The sequence below is a fragment of the Nicotiana sylvestris genome, chromosome 6 (genome assembly GCF_000393655.2).
Source record: "Nicotiana sylvestris chromosome 6, ASM39365v2, whole genome shotgun sequence".
In the NCBI taxonomy this organism is placed as follows: domain Eukaryota; kingdom Viridiplantae; phylum Streptophyta; class Magnoliopsida; order Solanales; family Solanaceae; genus Nicotiana; species Nicotiana sylvestris.
The window spans coordinates 118,890,865-118,915,271 of NC_091062.1; the positions used below are offsets into that span (position 1 = coordinate 118,890,865).

The window sequence follows — 24,407 nt, forward strand, 5'->3', positions numbered from 1 at the left end:
GATTCTCTTCATTTTCTGTTAAGTTGGTTAATACATTGTACATTGATATATATATATATATATATATATATATATATATATACATACTGAGTAAGTTATTAGTTATGTATCTACTTAGCTAACTAATGATCCACTAACGTAATACAACTAGCATCCAGTTGTACATTCTAACACCATAACTAACACCCTAACTAACATTTCAACAGATACATGAAACGTTATATTTTTAAATTTGACTTGTTATATATTAATACATTTAAGTTATAAATATTTCTCATGTTTTCCTTAACCGTTGTAAAATGAAAACATTAGTCTAACTAATATTTACGTAGGATTTTCATAATTTTATAAGGGATTGAATTATATATGATCTCAAAATAAAAAGGGTGCATCTGCAATTGAGTCATATTATACGGGCCTTTAGTGTAATTTATATACTACTAAATTAAACTTTAGTGTTGGTATAAAAAAAAAGGGCAACTCCGTGTGTACTAGCGTGTAGTAACTTAGCGAATCCAAAACTGAGTTTAAAGGGGAAAATGGTCTTAGCAATAGCACAACCCTTTTCTTCGGGCTCAAGAAACTTTAGAAACTATATATAACTCTCCACACTAATATTCCCACACACCGCCCCAATACTATACTATTGCCATGACAATAAAGAGAAGTAGAGAAGAAGAATTGACACTGGAGACACTAGCCATGGCTAATTGCGTCAATATCTTAGAGAAGAATAGTTCATTAGCACGTAGACTTTTCGAGTGCAGGACTTGTAAGAAGCAATTTGAATCTTTCCAAGCTTTGGGTGGCCACAGAGAAAGTCACAAGAAACCAAAACTCAACACAGTGGCAGATCTAATTAAACCTAACAAGAAGAAACATGAATTCTCCTATTGTGGAGAGGAATTCTCTCTTGGACAAGCTTTGGGTGGTCACATGAGAAAGCACCGCCACAAATTGCAGAAACTGAAACCGCAAGATAGTGATGATGATAATTCTGCTGGTGAAGAAGTTGTAGAGAAAAAGATTTCGGGTACTGAAAAGGCTTTGTTCTTGGATTTGAATTTGACACCATATGAGAATGAGTTGATGTTGGGAATTATCCCGCTTAGAGTAGTTCAACATTCTTGGTTGTAACCTTTTGAGTTGTTTCGGTTAGATACGTAGATACTATAGTAGTTTTGTGAATTTTTCCTTTTGGAGTAGTTAAATTCTATGATTTCGATTGATTTGTGGCTAGTCTGTATAGGAAAACCACAGAAATTTTGTTAGTCATATAAATTAGTTACTGGATTCCTTAGTTCCTTCCGCAGCAAGTTGTGGTGTGCAAATTGATTAACACATCTCGGGTCAATAACATGGACTCATTAAGAGAGATAAGGAAGCCTGTTTGGCGAATTAAAGAAACATTTTCTCAAGATTGTGGTTTCTTAGAACGAAAGCCCAACAAGTTTGAGATTAGGTTTGTTATCCATTGCTTAAATTTTGAGCAATTGACACTGTATAACAATGCTTAATTACAAGTGGCATTCAACAATCATGGCAGTTGAATATCAATTTTCAGAATTCGGATTCAATAATTAGTGCTTTCTTCAAGAACAAATGTTACACCTTATGTTTTCGTACGTAAAAGTATATCATAAGTCAATTGATGTAAGCTCAGAATTGAGATCATCTTTGGAAGTATAAGTAAGTTAATAATGTTACTTTGGAGGTTATAAATATTAAAGATCATGCATAATAAGTACCAAGAGGGTTGGAAGGCTTAGAAGCTAAACGAATTGAAGAAAATAAGTTTCGTCGAAAGTCAATAAGTTTGGAATCTTATAACATGGCATGACATCACCCTTCGTGCATTAACACTCACTCACGATATCTTACACGGCATCACTCTTCGTGCTTTACACTCTGCCTCAACCAAACAATAGAAATAATACGTCCCGGTAAGGGAATCGACAATATAAGCAATAACATCCCGGCAAGGGAATCAGCTATAACCAATCTCGTTTCAACAGTTACTTTACAAAATGAATCTCAACTTAAGCCAATACTCAACAATGGTCAATTACTAAGAAATTATCATGAATCATGTTCAACATTGATAATCATTAACCCAAGCATGGACAATAGACAATAGTCGCAACAATATAGTATAAGACTCACGGGCATGCTTGACACCAACGTATAGATACTCATCACCACACCTATACGTCGTACTCAATATTAACACGTAGCAAATAAGACCACAACTCATATTCCCTCAAGCAAAGGTTAGAGTTAACACTTACCTCGATTCCACGGATAAAATCAAGCCTCAATTACCTCTTTACCTCTCGGTTCCACTTCCAATCCGCTTGTATCTAGTCATAATTTGCTTAATAACATCAATAAATGCTAAATAAACCAATTCTATTTCATGAATACGAATTTTCCAATGTTTTCCCCAAAAGTCAAAAATCGACCCCGGGCCCACTTGGTCAAATCTCGAAGTTCGAACCAAAATACGATCACTCATTCACCCACGAACTCAAATATGCAATTAGTTTTGAAATCAGACCTCAATTTGAGGTCCAAATCCCCAAAATTCTAAAATCCTAACTTCTATCCAAAAACACCCAATTTCCCATGAAAAACCCTAGATTTTAAAGTGAAATTATGTAAAAAGATGAATTAGATTGAAGAAGATGAGTTAGAAATCACTTACTGATAGGTTACAAGTACCTTGGTTATAAGTATGTTTTGATGATATAACAAACTTACCATCCAGAACCAGATAAGGAAGTTGTTATACATTTACAAGACCTTGAGATCACAAAGTTCCAGGTTAGGATCCAGCGTGGGATATAACTCAACTCTTCAGAGTGGAAGGAACAACTGAGGGAACAGGGCCCTACCAGTTCCCGAGGAAACTGTATGAAGTCAACTCTCCAGTAGGAAAGTTGCTGCCTGCACACGCTACTGCACGGGAACAGTGCAGTAGTCAGCTTTATATGAAAGACTTTTTACCTACCTTGCTTACATTATTGTAAGTGATGTCACACACGTATAAATACAATCAAGGAAGGTAAAATAACTTACTTCATAAGAGAACCAGATAAAGGACCTGAAGCATGCCTAGTACAATCATTCAAGTTAATCGACTCAAGATAATCTAGGCAGTGTGCCTTAGATTCACAGGAACCAGATTAGGGGCCTGATCCCTTGGTGTTCCCCTGACAGAAGTATAAGTCAACTATACAGCTGGAAAGCAACTGCAGAAAGTGACTGCCTGCAGCTGTACACGCAACAGTGCAGCAGACAGTGCAGTAGTCACTTCCCATTAGGAAAAGGCATGTACTAACCAAGATTTGACATCACCATTATGATGTCTTTTGTAGTATAAACCTGGTGCAAGGCATAAGACATTCTCAACACTTGCAAAATCAGAAAAGAAAATATTCTCTCAAGTGCTAGCAATAACCTCTCTCAAGAACAAAGTTGCTGCAACATCAAGGACCGGATCCAAGATTGAAGATATCTTAAGTCCTTAGACTTGTTGAATCTTTGTTAATTGTTCTTCATTGTAACTCCTATCTTGCTTTCTTATAAGTTGTTTTTAGAAAACCCAAAATCCGTAAACTCTCTAGTTTATGTTGTGACTAGGTGTAGTCATAAGTTAAAGTCTTTGTAACTAGAGAGTTACAAAGTGGCTTGTAATAGTGTTATTACAAGTTAGAGTGAGTAAAAGCCTTTGTAACTATAGAGTGACAAAGTGGCTTGTGGTGAGAGCATCACAAGTTAGTTAAAGTCTTTGTAACTCAGGAGTCACAAAGTGGCTTGTGGTAAGAGTACCACAAGTTAGTTGAGTTGAATTCTTTGTAATAGAGTCATTACAAAGTGGCTTGTAATAGGTGTTTACAAGTTAGTGAAGTTGAAAACATACAAGTGTAGGTCGTGGCTTTTGTCCCCTTGAGTTAGGATTTTTCCACGTAAAAATCCTCTGTATTTTTTATTTACTGCTGAGCTAATGTGGGAACAATTAGAGAACCTGATTCTCTATACAGTAGGAACTTATCATGTGTCTCATTTACATACTAGTTCAGTAGTTAGCACTATGAGAACTGATATAGGACCAGATTCCCTATACTGGTTGGTTTTACAGTCTGTTGCTTACATTGGGAACTGATAGAGAATCTGGTTCTCTATACAGTCTGGAGGACGCTTAGTTATAACACTTACTTATGATTTGGAGAAGTTTGGGTCTTTGAAAAATTTCCTAGGGATGCTTAGGGTTTGAAATTTTGAAGAATGAAATTGAAATCCTGTCCAAATGATGTTTTGTTCAGGTGCAGATGTCGCAATTGCGACAGGAGCTTCAGAATTGCGAAGCTCGCAAATGCGAGACAGGCTTCGCAATTGCGAACATGCTGCATGTCTGCTCCTTTTGCAATTGTGAGCATTTTATCACAATTGCGATGACTGCCCCTCCCTGATGGCTTCGCAATTGCGAAGGAAAGTTCACAAATACGAACAAGGCAGGACTGGGCTTTCTTCGCAAATGCAAACAAGCCCTCGCAATTGCCAAGCCTATTGGGCTCGCAATTGCGAAGCCAGACCTCAAAATTGCGAGATCAAAGCCTGCAACACATACCAGTTGCAACAGCAATTTTCTCTAAGTTCAAACTCACTTCGCGGCCTATCCAAAACTCACCTGAGCCCTCGGGGCTCCAAACCAAACATACACGCAAGTCTAAAAATATTATACGGACTTGCTCGTGCAATCAAATCATCAAAATAACATCAAAAACTACGATTTTAACCTCAAATTCATGAAATTCATAAAATAGTTCAAATTTTCCATTTTCTCAACCTAAGGTCTGATTTATATCAAATCAACTCCGATTCTTACAAAATTTCACAGATTCGACTTAAATATTATTTAAACCTATACCGGGCTCCGGAACCAAAATAGAGGCCTGATAACATCAAGAACACACATCATTTCATTTCGAAAAGTCATTGTATTTTTCCAGCAAACAATTTTCTTTAAAAATTCTTTTTTCGGACTAGGGACCTCGGAATTCGATTCCGGGCATATGCCCAAGCCCCATATTTTACTATGGACCCTAGGGGGCTGTTGGAACGCAGGTTCGGGTCTGTTTACCAAATATATTGACCAAAGTCAACCTAATTCCATTTTAAAGGCAAAACTTAGCATTTTTTTCTCAAATTTTCACATAAGGGCATTCCGGATATATGCCCGAACTGTGCACGCAAATTGAGAAGAGATAAAAGGAGGTTTTCAAGGCCTTGGGATGCATATTTGACTTCTAAGACAAGAGATGACCTTTTAGGCCATCACATTCTCCACCTCTTCAACAACCGTTCGTCCTCGAACGGACATAGAAAAGTACCTAAGTCGGGGAAAAGATGGAGATATCGGCTCCGCATATCAAAGTCGGACTCCCAGGTCGCTGCCTCAACAGGCTGACCTCTCCACTGTACATAAACTGAAGGGAAACTTTTCGATCTCAATTAACGAACCTGCCAGTCTAGAATAGCTACCGGCTCCTCCTCATAGGTCAAGTCCTGGTCCAACTGGACAATGCTGAAGTCTAACACGTGGGATGGATCGCCGAGATACCTCTGAAGCATGGACATATGAAACACTGGATGCACAGCTGATAAACTCGGCGGCAACAAATGTCTGTAAGCCACCTCTCCCACTCGATTAAGAATCTCAAAAGGACCGATAAACCTAGGGCTTAGCTTTCCCTTCTTTCCAAATCTCATCACGCCCTTCATGGGCGACACCTGAAGCAATACTCGCTCTCCGACCATGAATGCCACATCGCGAACCTTATAGTCGACATAACTCTTTTTCCTGGACTGAGTTGTACGAAGCCTATCCTGAATGATCTTAACCTTGTCCAAGACATCCTGTACCAAATCCATACCCAACAACCGAGCCTCTCCCGGCTCAAACCACCCAACTAGCGATCGACACCGCCTACCATATAATGCTTCATAGGGAGCCATCTGGATGCTCGACTGATAGCTATTGTTGTATGCAAACTCCGTTAATGGTAAGAACTGGTCCCACGAACCTCCAAAGTTAATAACACATGCTCGGAGCATATCTTCCAAAATCTAAATAGTACGCTCGGACTGTCCGTCCGTCTGAGGATGAAATGTTGTGCTCAACTCGACCCGAGTACCCAAATCACATTAAACTGACCTCCAAAAATGTGAGGTAAATTGCGGACCTCGGTCAGAAATAATAGACACGGGCATACCATGAAGACGAACAATCTCCCGAATATAGATCTCGGCTAACCTCTCTGAAGAGTAGGAGACTGCCACAGGAATGAAATACGCTGACTTCGTCAGCCTATCAACAATAACCTATACCGCATCAAACTTCCTCTGAGTCCATAGGAGTCCAACAACGAAGTCCATAGTGATACACTCCCACTTCCACTCAGGAATCTCAATCTTCTGAAGTAAACCACCAAGTCTCTAATGCTCGTACTTTACCTGCTAACAATTCAAACACCGAGCTACATATGCAACAATATCCTTTTTCATCCTCCTCCACCAATAATGTTGCTGCAAGTCCTGATATATCTTAGCGGCGCCTAGATGAATAGAATACCGGGAACTATGGGCCTCCTCTAGTATCAACTCTCGAAATCCATCCACATTAGGCACACAAACTCAACCCTGCATCCTCAAAACTCCATCATCTCCAACTGTAACCTGCTTGGCACCACCATGCCACACCGTATCCCTGAGGACTAGCAAGTGAGGGTCATCATACTGTCAATCTCTGATACGCTCAAATAATGAAGATCGAGCGACTGCACAAGATAAAACACGACTGGGCTCAAAAACATCCAACATTATAAACTGATTGGCTAAAGCCTGAACATCCAAGGCAAGCGGTCTCTCACCGACCGAAATATATGCAAGGCTACCCATACTGGCTGACTTCCTACTCAAAGCATCGGTCACTACATTGGCCTTCCCCGGATGATACAAGATGGTGATATCATAGTCTTTCAATAGCTTCAACCACCTCATCTGCCTTAAATTTAGCTCCTTCTGCTTGAACAAATACTGTAAGCTCTTGTGATCCGTGAACACCTCACATGACACACCATATAAATAATGCCTCCAAATCTTCAGCGCGTGAACAATGGTTGCTAGCTCCAAATCATGAACTGGATAATTTTTCTCGTGAATCTTCAACTGACGCGAAGCATATGCAATAACCTTGCCATTCTGCATCAACACTGCACCAAATCCTGTGAGCATGTGATTTTTGCCCAAATAATAATATTCCTACAAAAGTCACAAATGTATTTTTCTTTCGAGTGTTTATTATTTTAGGAATTTATAGTAATTGTTCTGTAATTGTTTGCATTTAGTTACATTTTTTGTGCATATTTAATATTTCAAAAATCATGGGAAATACCCTAAGATGTTCAAATTTCATGCATTACACTTTTAGGTTGATATTTGCATTTTTAGGTTTAAGTTGATAGTTAATTGCATTGATAGATAAAGAAAAAAAATCAAAAATATTGGTTGTTTTTACATTTTTAGCTTTTAGTCTCAAATTAGTAATTTTTTTGCTTTAGCTTTGAGTTAATTAATTATTTTTATGTTTTTAAATAAATAAATTAAATTTTAGTTTAGTATTTTTAATTAAATTTAGTAGTTAAAAAAATTAAGAAAAGAGAAAAAATAAATAAAAGAGGGGGAAGACTTTGTTTGGAACTCAAATTGGGCTAATTAAAATGCTGAGCCCAAATTGTTTTGCATGGATCCGCCCCTACCCAGCCCAAATACGGTCTGACCCGTCACCCCTCCATACATAAACCCTATTACAACATACCCCCCAAAGAAACCCTAATCTCCCAAGGCTGAAACGGCGCTACCCCTCCAACCAAATCTCCGTCGCACTCAACCCACCCAAAACTCGCCAAACTCAGGCAAGTTCACTCACACACGGGCTTCATCTCTCCACGTCACTCTAATCCTAATGAATTTCTGACAAACAAGAAGATTCCTTCCGGATTTGCACGTTTTTTAGGGCTCTTGAGCGATTTGTTGGATGAATGAGAGCCGTAGATGGATGGAAATCAATCCATGCCTTTTATTTGTCCCTAAAATCGTTTAGAAAGAGATTGAAATTTTTCGGATTTGAGGAGAAGATTCGAGAATTTTTCAGAGGTTATATAAGGTGAGCATGTACTTGTTTGGGGGGGGGGGCTTTTTTTGGGGGGCGGGGGGGGGGGTAAAAAGATTTTTGGGTATAAAAATTGAGGAGACAGAATTTTTCGGGCAGATTTTTAGAGGAAATTTAGGGTTCTAGAAATGCTCTTCTTCTTCTCTATTGTTCATCTTCATTCTCAGTTTGATTCCAGAACAAGAAAATACAAAAAAAATTAGAAACATGTTCAGTGTTCTATGATTCCATTGTTATTTGGTTTACTGTCTACAAATTTCGAAATACATAGATTCCGTCTCTTCTTTCAATCCGGATTTTGTTAAAAATGGAGTTCGATTGAGAGATAGTTGAGTTCGTTGCTGCTCGAGGCATCGATTTTCGGCTGTTGTGGTTTTTTGGTAGATTTCAGTGTTGTGGCTAGTACAGTTTTCAATTCTAGGTTCACTTCTTTTCCTCCTCTTTATTTCTATTGTGAAGTGAGCCATGGACGAACTGTAAAATGACTCAGTTTAAGATAATAGCTGAAGCTTGTGTGGTTATTTTTCGGTTTTATTTACTGCTCTACTTTCAACCTCTTCCATGATTTCACATGTTGGTTAATGAGTGTTCAGATGATCCTCCAATCTTAGAATTCATTAAAACATGTAAATGTGTGTGTTCATCTGCCCCCTCTATCACTATTCGACCATAGGTTTGTTTGGGGAAAATGTTTGAAAGCTGGTTTCTAAATAGTCGAAGGTTAACTTTGCTTGGTTTTCTTTTATCATGAGCTGTCAAAGTTGGTTTGTTGTTTCCAATTGAATAAGTTGAATGAGTTGTATTTTTCTGAAATTTCATGCCTACTCATGTACTATTCGCAAATCAGTCAAGTTACTCATAGTTTTCGTTCATGCCTTAACGCTAAGAATGTATGCCTATCTTGACGTTTGGAGTCCAATCAGCTTGTATTTTCTATCTATTTGTTCACTTTTCCAGTGATCTGTTTTCACCCTTGGATAATATTGGGATCATTTCAGTTCTCAAACATCAATTTCCCTTAACTAGATGGGTAGAAGTTGGTAGCTTTCTACTTCTTTGAAGTTCTGTGCAACTTTTCCCACTCGAGATGGGATTGAATTGGAGTTTGTTGGTGTATTGTTGTCCTTTCCAAACTGGTTATTTATGTGGTTTTATACTCAAAGGAGCATTGATATGCCTAAAAGAAAGTCGACCCATGAATTAAGCTGTGTGATTGCTTCTTAGTTTCTTGTTCATGCTTAGAGCCACAGATTTCTTTTAGTGTCAAATGCATAACTGATGAATGTTTGCTCGGATCTTGTACTACCGCAGTGTTATCATGAAGAGTTTTGTGCTTGACTGTTTGAATCTGCCTATTCTTGGCATAACTTCAACGTGATGAGCATTTAAAATAGGCATGTTTAATCTTATTAAAGTTTTAGGTAAGATAGGTCCATTATTCTTGCTTGATAATTCTTTGAAATTAAAAGAGTCTAAACTAAAGTGTCGGAGTGTTCCTTCTTATAAAACTGGTGAAAACCTTCAAAAATTGATGTACTGTTTCATATTTTTTGTGAGTTCATACCTAGGAATGATGATTATTCTATTAATTGTTAGCAAGTCTAAAGTCCGTTTCAACTGTTACTAGAGGAAATATAATGAGAGGGAGGGGTGATTGCAGGAAACACCATCCAGAGAACAAGAATATTTTGAGTAGAGTTGAAAACATCTGTAAAAAAATAAAGTACATATATATGAAGTTTCTCTGCATTACTAGCTAGAAATCAGTTTGTGGCTAATGGCTATTAGTGTGGATCGATTGAATTGTGGTAAGACATTTAGGATCCCTGTTCGTTTTCGGCTAAATATCATACTTTGGGACATTTCATTGGCTTAAATTAATTGGGGTGGGGTAGAAATCTTTAAATGGTTCGGCCTAATGGCTATTATTTGCATTCCTCTACCTCGTGGTTAATTGCTGTAGTTTTCTTTAGTTCATATCTTCTATGAATGCTCGATGCTTTTCTGTCAGATAATTTGCTTTGCTAATTAGTGTTGTTTGGGTGTCAATTTGTTTGAATTGTGGATCTGGGAGTGGAGTGGGGATTTAAAAGAAATAGAATTGAGATTTGAGCGCTACATTGACTATTTCATTATAATTTATTGTTCAGTTAGGCACGTTTTGAATTTATTATCGTGATTATGTACACGTTCGCATGACATGATTACGGTTTCTAATATGAATATTTGTAGATTACTTTAGGCGCGCATTAAATCTGCCATCGTAATTGTGTATATGTTCGCGTAACATAATTACGACTCTAAAAACCAATTCGGAGTATGCGTTCTCGCAACTTCGATCAAACTTTCTTAATAATAAAATTGTTATTAATAGACCACTAATTTAATTTAGTTCATATAGTTCGAGGTGTGCCATCCACATTTAATCATTCATGGCCCTCGATATTAATCTTATGACTTAGATATTAAAAAATGATACTCGTAATATGCTTTAGGCACGTTTAATATATCATCGTGATTGTGGACACGTTCGCGTGACATAATTATGATTCTAAAAACAAAACCGAAGTATGCGTTCGCACAACTTTGACCCAAACTTTTCTTAATAACAATAAAGCATTATTAATTGTAGACACGTTCGCGTGGCATGATTTTTGATGCGCCAAACAAATGGGTACACGTACGCGTGACCCGTTTCAAGATAATTTCCTAATTAAAAGAGGCAAATGCACATAGGTTCTAAAATCAGTAATCAAACAATTTGCTTAAGCCAAATATAATCAAAGCGACTGTGCTAGAACCACAGAACTCAGGAGTACCTAACACCTTCTCCCGGATTAACAGAATTTCTTACCCGGATTTCTGTGTTCGCGGACCGTAAATAGAGTCAACTTCCTCGATTCGGGATTTTGAACCGGTGACTTGGGACACCATAAATTATCCCAGGTGGCGACTCTGAATCTAATAATTAATCCCGTTTCGATTGTCACTTAAATTGGAAAAAACTCCCTTATACCCTTCCGGGTGTGGTAAAAAGGAGGTGTGACAAGTCCAATACGAGATGCATCACAATATATTGTATATGGCCCTGAACTTATGGGCAATGCCAATACCGGCGTCGTAGTCAAAGCTGTCTTGAGCCTCTGAAAGCTCGCTTCACTCGTCCGACCACCTGAACTGGGCACCCTTCTGGGTCAACCTGGTCATCGGGGCTGCTATAGATGAAAACCCCTCCACAAACCGACGGTAATATCCGCCAAACCCAAGAAACTCTGGATCTCTATAGCTGATGTGGGTCTAGGCCAGTCTGCCTCAATCTTCTTAGAATCTACCTGAATACCCTCTGATGATACAACGTGACCCAAGAATGCAACTAAACTCAACCAAAACTCACATTTCGAAAATTTAGATATAACTGAGCATCCCTAGAGTCTGGAGAACGACTCGAAGATGTCGCTCATGCTCCTCTCGACTGCGGGAGTAGATCAAGATATCATAAATGAAAACGATCACAAAGGAATCCAAATAGGGCTTGAACACTCGGTTCATCAAATCCATAAAAGTTGTTGGGGCATTAGTCAACCAAAATGACATCACTAAGAACTCATAATCCCCGTACCGAGTGCGAAAAGCCGTCTTAGGGACATCAGATGCCCTAATTCTCAACCGATGGTAGCCAGATCTCAAGTCAATCTTCGAAAACACTTTGGCACCATGAAGCTGATCAAACAAATCATCAATCATCGGCAATGGATACTTGTTCTTGACGATGACCTTGTTCAACTGCCGATAATCTATACACATCCTCATCGACCCATCCTTCTTCTTAACAATCAACACCGGCGCACCCTAGGGCGAGACACTAGGTTTGATAAAGACCTTATCCAGCAAGTCTTGCAGTTGCTCCTTCAATTCTTTCAACTCTAGCGGGGCCATACGATACGGCGGAATAGAAATGGGCTGAGTGCCCAGAGCCAAATCAATGCAAAAGTCAATATCCCTTCTAGGTGGCATCCTCGGAAGGTCTGCAGGAAATATCTCTAGAAACTCATGAACGACGGGCACAGAATCCATAGAAGGAACCTCAGCACTAGAATCACGAACATATGCCAAATAGACCAAACATCCCTTATCAACCATACGTCGAGCCTTCATATATAAGATAACCTTGCTGCTAGAATGACCAAGAGTCCCTCTCTACTCAAACGAGGCAACCCCGGCAAAGCTAAGGTCACGGTCTTGGCATGACAGTCCAATATAGCGTGGTAAGGTGACAGCCAATCCATCCCCAATATGACATCAAAATCAACCATATCCAGAAGTAGAAGATCTACGCGGGTCTCAAGACCCCCAATAATAACCACACACGAGCGATAGACACGATCTACAACAATGGAATCACCCACTAGTGTGGACATATATATATAGGAGCACTCAAAGAATCACGAGGCACAACCAAATACGTAGCAAAATAAGATGACACATATGAGTATGTAGACCCTGAATCAAATAGAACTGAAGCATCTCTACTACAAACTGAAACCGTACCTATGATAACGGCATCGGATGCCTCGGCCTCAAGACTGGCTGGGAAAGCATAATATCGAGGCTGGGTCCCACCACTCTGAATTACATCCCCAGTACGGCCTCCTGCTGGCTGGCCTCCACCTCTAGAGGCATGACCTACACCTCTAACGGCCTGACATTCACCTCTATATGCCTGACTCCTACCTCTAGATGGCCGAGCGGGTGGTGGAACACCCGATAACTGAACCATGGCACGGGAACCCTGATGCTGAGAACTGCTCAAAATTTAGCAATATGCCTCGTATCACCACAAGTATAACAAGCCCTCGGCTGTTGGAACTACTAACCCTGACAGCCTGAGTAACCACCCTGAAAACTCTGGAGCAGAGGTGCACTGATAGGAGCTGGTGATGCACTGTAAGGTAGCTGATCTGAGTACTGCATATGAGAACTACGACCACCTGGAGCATCGTGAGAAGTCTGTAGTGCTGAATGAAATGGCCTGGGAGGATGGCCTCTGCCAAAAGAATCCCTGCCTCCAGACGAGGCACCACTAAAACTGCCAGAATGACGAGGCCTCTTGTCAGACCCCTGACTGCTTCCCTGAGCTAGAACCATCTCAACTCTCCTAGCCACATTGGCCGCATCCTGAAAAGAAATCTCGCTCCCTGTCTCCTTAGACATCTGCAATCGAATAGGCTGAGCGAGTCCCTCAATAAACCTCCTCTCTCTTTCTTTCTCTCTCTCTCGGTTGGAAGTATAAGAAGAGCATGATGGGCCAAGTCAATAAATTTGGTCTCGTACTGAGTGACGGTCATAGAAAACTGCTGGAGACGCTCAAACTGCCTCCGATAGTCCTCCATTTGAGTAATAGGAAGAAACTTCTCCAGAAATAGCTGAGAGAACTGAGCCCAAGCCAAAGTCGATGACCCAGCCGGTCTAGCCAAACAATAATCCCTCCACCAAGTCTTGGCGGAACCTGACAGACGAAAAGCAGCAAAGTCGACCCCATTGGTCTCCATTATCCCCATGTTCCTTAAAACCTCATGACAACTGTCCAAGTAGTCCTGGGGATCCTATGAAAATGTACCACCATAGGTAGTAGTGAAAAGCTTGGTAAACCTGTCTAACCTCCACAAAGCATCAGCAGACATAGCTGCTCCATTACCGGTCTGAGCTACAACACCCGGCTGAACTACCCCAACTGGCTGAGTTGCTGGAGTTTGAAACTGAGGAGTCATCTGCTCCGGAGTGCGAGTAGCGGAAGTCAGTGCTCCTCCCCCAGCCTGAGAGACGGCTGGTGCTACAAGAAGTAAGCCTGCATGGGTGACACTCTTCATAAGACCCACTAGACGGACCAAAGCATCCTGGAGTACTGGGGTAGCAATGAACCCCTCTGGAACCTGAGCTGGTCCTGCTGGAACGGTTTGGGATGGAACCTCATCATCAAACTCTACCTTAGGATCCGCCGCTGGTGTTGCTACCCTTGGCTGAGCCCTGCCCCTACCTTGGCCTCTAGCACGGCCTCGGTCTTGTCCCTTACCTTTTGTAGGAGCTACCACTCGGGGCTCAGGCATCTGGTCAGCTGATGAAGGGGTACGTGTTCTCACCATCTATCAAAAAATAGAGTGAAAGTTCAATTACCTTTGAGAAATCAAGTCGCACGACAGGAAAGAATAGATGTGAAGGTTTCCTAAGCTCTGTAGCCTCTTGGGGATAAGTATAGACGTCTCTGTACCGTTACCTCAGACTCTACCTAGCTTGTTCGTGAATTGTGATACCTAGGCAACCTAGAGCTCTAATACTAACTTGTCACGACCCGGATTTCCCACCCTCGGGAGTCGTGATGGCGCCTATTCGTGAAAGCTAGGCAAGCCGACAATTATAGTTGTTACCACCATTTTTATTAATCACACAGAATCAGATATTAGCTAAGCAAGATAATTAAGAAACGCGGAAGAGACATAGCAAACCAACGGTCTAATACATAGCTACCCCCAATAGATAGGGTGTCACAATCCACGAACGACAAAGATTTTTACTATAAATACAATTCTGAAAGAAGTACAACTGTTCTCGAAATAGAATAGACAGAAGAAAATAAAACAGGGAAAATGGGAACTTCAGGCTCTGCAAATACCATCAGATCTACATTGGTCTCCCTAGACTGAAGACAGCTACCTCAAGCTACTCACCGGGTCCGACACCGAAATCTGCATAAAAGAGTGCAAAGTGCAGTATCAGTATAACTGACCCCATGTACTGGTAAGTGTCGAGCCTAACCTCGACGAAGTAGTGACGAGGCTAGGACACAACAACCATATAAACTTGTGCAGTTAAATCATATACTAACAGAACAAAAATAATAGGAAATAACAGATAATGATGGGAAGGGACATGCTGCGGGGAATATCATATTTTAACAATAATCCAATAGAGAAGCATAATGAACATCATATTTGTATCAACAAGAATAATGAAACAGTAACACGTGCATGACATCACCCTTCATGTTTTTACTCTCAATCTTACCATATGAAACAACAGAAACGGCACCGCATCACCCTTCATGCATTACCTCTCATAATCATGGCACGACATCACCCTTCGTGCGTTAACTCTCAAAATATCGGCACGGCATCACCCTTCGTGCATTAACTCTCAATTCATGGCACGACATCACCTTTTGTGCATTAACACTTACAATATCGGCACGACATCACCCTTCGTGCATTAACACTCACTCACGATATCATGCACGGCATCACCTTTCGTGCTTTACACTCTTCCTCACCCAAACAATAGAAACAATACATCCCGGCAAGGGAATCGACAATATAAACAATAACATCTCGGCAACGGAATCAGCTATAACCAATCTCGTTTCAACAGTTGCTTTACAAAATGAATCTCAAATTAAGCCAATATTTAACAATGGTCAATTACCAAGAAATTATCATGAATCATGTTCAACATTGATAATCATCAACCTAAGCATGGACAATACACAATAGAGTCACAACAATATTGTATAAGACTCACGGGCATGCTTGACACCAACATATAGATACTCGTCACCACACCTATATGTCGTACTCAACATTAACACGTAGCAAATAAGTCCATAACTCATATTCCCTCAAGCTAAGGTTAGACCCAACAATTACCTCGATTCTACGGACAAAATCAAGCCTCAATTACTGCTTTATCTCTCGGTTCCACTTCCAATCCACTTGTATCTAGTCATAATTTACTTAATAACATCAAATGCTAAATAAACCAATTCTAATGCATTAATATGGATTTCCCAATATTTTCCCCCAAAAGTCAAAAATTGACGTCAGGCCCGCTTGGTCAAAACTCGAAGTTTGAACCAAAACTCGATCACCCATTCACCCACGAACTCAAATATGTAATTAGTTTTGAAATTGGACCTCAATTTGAGGTCCAAATCCCCAAAATTCGAAAATCCTAACTTCTACCCAAAAAACACCCAATTGCGATGACTGTCCCTCCCTGATGGCTTCGCAATTGCGAAGGAAAGTTCGCAAATGCGAACAAGGTAGGCCTGGGCTTTCTTTGCAAGTGAGATCAAGCCCTCGCAATTGCCAAGCCTGTTGGACTCGCAAAAGATCAAAGCCTGCAACACATACCAGCTGCAACAACAATTTTCTCTAAGTCCAAACTCACTCCGCGGCCTATCCAAAACTCACCCGAGCCCTCAGGGCTCCAAACCAAACATGCACGCAAGTCTAACAACATCATACGGACTTGCTCGTGTGATCAAATCATCAAAATAACATCAACAATTATGATTTTAACCTCAAATTCATGAAATTCAAAATATAGTTCAAATTTTTTATTTTCTCAACCTAAGGTCTGATTTATATCAAATCAACTCCGATTCTTATCAAATATCACAGATTCAACATAAATATTATTTTAAACCTGTACCGGACTCCGAAACCAAAATACGGGCCCGATACCATCAAGAACACATATCATTTCATTTCCAAAAGTCTTTATATTTTTCTAACAAATAATTTTCTTTAAAAATTCTTTTCTCAGACTAGGGACCTCGAAATTCGATTCCGTGCATACGCACAAGCCCCATATTTTACGACGGACCCTATGGGACAGTTAGAATGCGAGTCCGGGTCCGTTTACCAAAAATATTGACCTAAGTCAACTTAATTTCATTTTAAAGGCAAAACTTAGCATTTTTTTTCTTAAATTTTCACATAAGGGCTTTCCGGATATACGCCCGGACTGTGCACGCAAATTGAGGAGAGATAAAAGGAGGTTTTCAAGGCCTCAGAACGCAGATTTGACTTCTAAAATAAGAGATGACCTTTTGGGTCATCACACTATGGCTTGCTATGTATAAGAAAAGCACTTAAATAGATCGTATATTAGTTATACATAGGTTAAAAAATACTACCAAACAAGAAATTAATAATATCAAAGGTAATACATGTAGTATTATCTTTCCTAGTGCACCCTACCAAACGACCTATAACTCATAAGGGTTTTATGTCAAGTGAAGCAACCAAATTGGTTGTTAAAGGTAAATGATAAATATTACCAAATCTCGTATGGTATCTGTAGGATTGCATATAGGTGTTCGTAACACGCAGCGGAAGACAATGATAATCCTAGGCAGATCTTTTCGTGTTTAAAATTTATTTACATGTCAAAGAACAAATCTAAGACGTACCTGGTGAAGAGAGTCTTGTTTCAAAATTTCTTCGATAGTGCGAAGATTATATGCTTATCCACACCGAGACCGATCTTTGCTGTCAACTCTTTGATCAATGAAACCCGCGAACAAATTGAACGAAAAAATTGTGCTAAAGTTTTTCTCAAAAATCTCAACTCAAATTAGAAGAACAAGAAACACTTTCCTTGTAATTGTATTTTCTCTCTTGGCTTGGTATTACACTCTCACTTTCACAACGTATTTTTTTTCTCAAGAATTAATAATGCGGTAAATTTTCTCCATCACCATTTATATGGATTGATAAATTCCTAATTGGATTGATAAATTAATCTTTATTAATATTTATATACATATATTATATGTAAATATTAATTTATATATATATATATATATATATATATATATATATATATATATATATATATATATATATATATATATTTCAACCAAGAGATAATTTAATTTTCTATTCCAAATAGAAAACCTCAATTTGTTCACAATATTAATTACACTCCATGTGCTAGCAAAGAATATAATAATATTTCACTTAGACTAATAACTAAATTTATTTGACTAATTAAATTCTTTAATTTAATTATCAAATAGTAAAGTAATTAATCCTTTAGCAAAGATCAGAACACTCGTTAGTGTGCGACCCCATAGGTTCAATACTAAACCGATAGTAAATTATTCTCATCAATATACTAATCAAGGGTGGCGTCTAACAACACTCCTTAACGACCGGATAAAATGAAATATACAATTTACTCTCAAGAACCAATAGAAGAATAATGTAGTAATTCCTTTTGTCCTTATAGCTCTGGGTCACCCTAGGATATGGTTCAACTATCAAATCCAAATAGGCGACCAACTATGTATTCATGTCAAATATAATCGACCATTGAATGACCTAAGAAACTCTTTTCTTCTTTCATTCAGTTGCCCTGGCCAAGGTCTTAGTTTGGTCGTTTATAATTCATGACAACATGGAGCTTAAACTCATTACCAAGAGTTGATAGATTCCATCTTGCAATTGATCAATCACTAATTATACAAGTATTCAATCGTACCCAATGTCCTTTCAACTATCGCCCTAGGGACATAGGTGCCTAGTATTAAAGCACAACAAATAACTTGTCAATTGACGATCTCAGGTCAAAGGAAACTCTTATATCACATTCTTCAAGAGAATACAATTTATGGTAATTCTAAACATTAGGAATTATCCAATGAGTCGGTTCAATGATCATATCTCTATATGCATCATCTATCTATGTGATTCAGTTAATGAGATCAACTAATCTTTATCCCATAAAGACAATCACATAAATATTGATCTAACCGGATTACTAATATCCAAATTAATAATCCTACGATCAAGAACAAATTTAGATTAAATTGTAAGAGACTTTGCTCTCATTATCATGATATCTATCACGATGATAAGCCTCAAATTTTAATCAAGGACCTTATCAAATTAATCAAACAATTAATAATAACTATGATAAAAGAATGCCATATATTTTTATATCAAATAACGTTCACAAAAATATATTCAAATCATCAAATATGAGATTGGATCTAGGGCATATCTACTATATCCCTAACAATCTTCCACTTGCACTAGAGCCATTCGCTCTTGTACTTCATTCCCAATTTTTACTTGTGCTTGTCAAACGCCTTTACACCAAGAGCTTCAGTGAATATGTATGGAGCATTTTCCTTTCCATCAACCTTTTGAATCTAGATGTCTCTACGTCCAATGATTTCTCTTATCAAGTGATCCCTTGGCAGAATATGTTTGGATTTTTAGTGTGATTTTGGTTCTTTCGCTCGAGCAATGGCTCCAGTGTTGTCACACAACAATGGAATTGTACCTTTTATTGAAGGAACCATACCAAGTTCAGTTAAGAACCTTTTCATCCATACATCTTTCTTAGCAGCTTCACTAGCTACTATATATTCTGCTTCAGTCACTGAATCAGCTAATGTAGCTTGTTTGGAACTTTTCCAACTCACTGCACCACCATTTAAGGTAAATACATAACCAGAAATAGATTTGCTATCATCTTTATCTGAAGAGAAACTTGTATCAGTATAACCTTCAAGTTTCAACTCAGAATCTCCATAGATGAGGAATTGGTCTGTAGTCCTTCTTAAGTACTTAAGAATGGTCTTCACCACCTTCCAATGTTCCTAACCAGGATTTGCCTAATATCGGCTAGTCACTCCAAGTGCATAAGCCACATTAGGACGTGTACATGCCATGGTATACATGATAGCTCCCACTGCACTAGCGTATGGGATCCTACTCATGCGTTCTCTCTCTTTAGGTGTTTTAGGATAATCCTCCATATTGAGAGTAATTCCAGTGCCTATCGGTAGATAGCCTATTTTGGACTTATCCATTATATACCTTTTCAAAATGGTATCAATGTACAAAGACTGGGAAAGTCCAAGAAGCTTCCTAGCTCTATCTCTATAGATCTTTATTCCCAATATATAAGCTACTTCTCCCAGGTCCTTCATGGAGAACTAATCAAATAGCCAAATCTTGGTACTTTTCAATGCCAGTATGTCATTTCCTATGAGCAATATATTATCAACATACAATACTAAGAATATAATTGTGCTCCCACTAACCTTCTTGTACACATAAGGTTCTTCTTCGCATCTAACAAATTGAACTTTTCAATTGTCTTGTTAAAGCGAATATTCCAACTTCGAGAAGCTTACTTTAGCCCATAAATGGATCTTTGTAGCTTGCAAATTTTATTATGATCAGACGGAGATGTGAAACCTTCAGGTTGTGTCATATACACATCCTCTTCTAGCTCACCATTAAGGAAAATTATTTTCACATCCATTTGCCATATTTCATAATCATAGTATGCCGCTACAGCAAGCAAAATACGAATTGATTTGAACATTGCCACGGGAGAGAAAGTCTTGTCATAGTCGACTCCTTCTTTTTTGACGATATCCCTTGGCAACAAGACGGGCTTTGTAGGTCTCCACTTTTCCGTATGCTCCAATCTTTTTCTTAAAAATCCATTTACAACCTATAGGTTTTATATCCTTTGAAGGTTCAACTAAAGTCCATACTTTATTTTCCTTCATGGATTCCATGGCCTTTTTCCATTTCTCATAATCAGAACTTTGTATAGCCTCTTCATAGGTCTTAGGGTCATCATCATTATGATCACCCTCATTTGATACATCATCTTGTACCATTAGATTTAATCTAGTTAGTACATGACGTTCTCGTGTAGACCTTCTAAGAGGTATTTGTACAACTTGTTCACCTTGTGCTGGATTTGGTTGTTGTTCAATTTGGTTTCGAACCAGTTCATTAACCTGTTCTTGAACTACATTTAGTTCTTGAACCTCAACCGTTGAAGATGACAACTTCCTTATCAACTTCAAAACATCCAATAAAGGTTCTTTAACTTGTGTCTCGTGATCTTTATATTATGTTGATTCATTAGTTTCTTGAACTTCATCAAGTTCTATTTCTCCATTATAATTTCCTTCTAAAAGAAATTCCATTTCCAAAAAGGTTGTTCCTCTGGCCACAAACACTTTATGGTCAGAAGGGTGATAGAAACAATATCACATTGTTTCCTTGGGATACCCAATAAACCTACACTTATCAGATCTTGAGTCAAGTTTATCAGACTATAGTCTCTTAACATAAGTTGGACAACCCCAAACTTTAATATGTTTAAGGTTAGGCTTACATCCTTTCCATATCTCATATGGTGTTGTAGAGACTGACTTACTGGGAACTTTATTAAGTAAGTATGTTGCTGCTTCTAAATCATATCCCCATAAATTTATTGGAAGATTAGTGAACTCCATCATAGATCTCACCATATCTAATAAGGTTCGATTTCTCCTTTCAGACACACCATTGTGTTGTGGTGTTCCTGGAGGTGTCCACTGTGAGAGAATCCCATTCGCTTTGAGATATCTTGTAAAATCTTCAGTAAGATATTTTCTACCTCTATCAGACCTTAGTACTTTGATACTTTTACGAGTCTGCTTCTCAACTTCACTACGGAACCTTTTGAACATTTCAAAATATTCAGACTTGTGTTTCATAAGATACACAAATCCATATCTTGACATATCATCAGTGAAGGTGATTAAGTAAGAATATCCACCTCTAGCTTGAATTTTTATGGACCCACAAACATCTGTATGAATTAGTCCCAATAATTCAGAAGCTCTTTCTCCACTTCCAGTAAATTGAGATTTGGTCATTTTTCCTTTGAGACAAGATTCACAAGTTGGATATGATTCAAAATCATACTTGTCAAGGTACCCTTCCTTGTACAACTTGTTAATTTTTTCTCTCTCCAATATGACCAAGCCTACAATGCCAAAGGTATGTATAATTTACATGATCATCTCTTTCCTCTTAAGACTTGAAACATGCATAATCGAATTAGCATTCACATTAGGTAAGACATAAATATCATGTTGGAGATAGTCATTCATATATAAATTATCACCATAATTAATAGAGCAAATACCATTACCTATAATAATGTGAAAAACATGTTTGTCTAACATAGAAGCTGAAATTATGTTCGAAACAAATTTAGGAACGTAATAACAATCATCCAACATAAGTACTTTGCCCGTAGGCATTATTAAAGAAATTGATCCTACAGCTACGGCCGCAACTTTTGCACCATTTCCAACTTGTAGATTAACTTCTCCTTTCTTTAGTTTTCTACTTATCTTGAACCCTTGCAATATATTGCAGATGTTATAACCACTGCCAGTATTTAATACCCACAGTGAAGAATTAGTAGTAGCTAAAGAAACCTTGAAAACATTTTTCATTAATGTCTCACCTTGTTTCTTGTCCTTTAGAGTTGCAAGATACTCCTTGCAGTTTCTCTTCCAATGCCCTTTCTTCTTACGGTGAAAACATTCAGCATCATATACTGACTGCAAGATCAAATATTCAGAAAGCTCTTTTCCAAGCTTGTACCCCAACTTCTCATGTTCTTCGGTAAGAACATTCATACGATTGACAAGGGGTCCAACTGGAGAGTTTTCAATGTCCAATAGTGTATCAACCATCTTCTTAAGATATTCAATGATTGTAGTTGGATCCATATTCTGATGTTTCCTCTGGAATTCAGAACTCATAGAAGCGAGAATGATGTGTTTAATAACAAGGCATTCTTGTAAGTGTTTCTGATAAATCTTGGTGCCTTGAACATCATTCTCGGGTGGGATTATCCTTGTAGGCTTATCGATCACATCAATGAGCTTTTCATGCATGAGAAAAATTCTCAAATTTCTATACCAGTCATCAAAGTTTGGTCCTACCAACTTGTTGGTCTCAAGTATTTCACGCAGTGATATAACAGACATTGAGAAATCTAAAATATAGAAAAGAAAAGGCAATAATATAAGAACATATTTACATATATCATAAAGACATGAACTTTTATCTAAATAATATTTTCACTAATTATTTTAAACTATTTACCCTCATTATAGTTCAGGAAATCTTTATTTCTGTTAGTGGAGTAAAGGAATCCTTTAACAATATGTATGAGCCCCTTGGAAGTCAAGTCATTTCTCACATATATTTTAAAGGTAGGTACTCTTACCAATTCTATCCCCATACAATTTCCTTAAATAGCTCTATGTCAAATAGTCCCCTGGTAGTCAGGTCGATCCTATTGGCATAGTTGAGTTCAACCATCATGATAACAAAGAACTTATTAAATATTAGACTCCCCGGGTAGTCCAGGCATCTAGTAAAATATTAGATAATTCTTTCAATCCATGCATCTAATGCAATAAATAATTTTAACATATTCACGAACTATAAGTCTCCTGGTAGTCAGGTCGCTCCTTATAAACAAGAAATAAGTAAAATTATTTACTTTGATGGATAGTTCTATAATAAAATATCTTATATTTTATTATTTAAGAACTCAAATTTTAGTAAGAGAGAATTGTTACTAAAACAGTTTTTAATAACATGAAGATCAAATCTTTTATAGCACGTGATTTAGTTCAAATTGTCTACATGCTTAGTCCTAAATTGATTTACATCACATGTAATAAATAATTCAAAATTATGTAACAAACAAGCATGTGACATAAAAACGAAATTCAACATATTCTAACTTGTTTATCTTATATATCACATAAAAATAATTCATGCCAGAAAACTATTATTAATTAACATCTCATGAACTAATAACAATTAAAATAACAGTAGAATCTAATAACCTATTATAAATTACAATCATATCTAATACAAAAATTTCAAATTCAAGTTACGAACTATCTCAATAGTTTAACTTATATATATATATATATATATATATATATATATATATATATATATATATATATATATATATATATATATTTTATTCACAATAAAATTATATCAATCCATATGCATTCAAACAATTTGACTATTGCATAATACACATGTATTATAGTTTTGAACTCTTCAAATATAATCTTAAAATATTTCGTAAATAAATTTTAGACACAATAAACCACGGCTCTGATACCACTGAAGGATTGCATATAGGTGTTCGTAACATGCAGCGGAGGACAATAACAATTCTAGGTATATCTTTTCGTGTTTAAAATTTATTTACATGTCAAAGATTGGATCTAAGACGTACCTGGTGAAGAGAGTTTCGTTTCAAAATTTCTTCGATAGTGCGAAGACTCTATGTGTATCCATACCGAGTCCAATCCTTGTTGTCAACTTTTTGATCAATGAAACCCGCGAACAAATTGAACGAAAAAATTGTGCTGAAGTTTTTCTCAAAAATCTCAACGCAAATTAGAAGAACAAGAAACACTTTCCTTGTAATTATATTTTCTCTCTTGGCTTGGTATTACACTCTTACTTTCACAAAGCATTTTTTC

General features: G+C 37.8%; 1 protein-coding gene across 1 annotated transcript; it reads left to right on the forward strand.

The window, feature by feature from the left end:
• The first annotated feature begins 651 nt into the window (after nt 1-651).
• On the forward strand, nt 652-1,137 carry LOC104228498 (zinc finger protein ZAT11-like). The gene has a single exon (XM_009780969.2). The coding sequence runs from the start codon at nt 652-654 to the stop codon at nt 1,135-1,137; it is 486 nt and encodes a 161-aa protein (XP_009779271.1).
• The last annotated feature ends 23,270 nt before the right edge of the window (nt 1,138-24,407 follow it).

What these genes read in the sequence shown, in the direction of transcription:
- LOC104228498 (XM_009780969.2), top strand. Translation starts at nt 652, where the DNA reads ATGACAATAAAGAGAAGTAGAGAAGAAGAATTGACACTGGAGACACTA.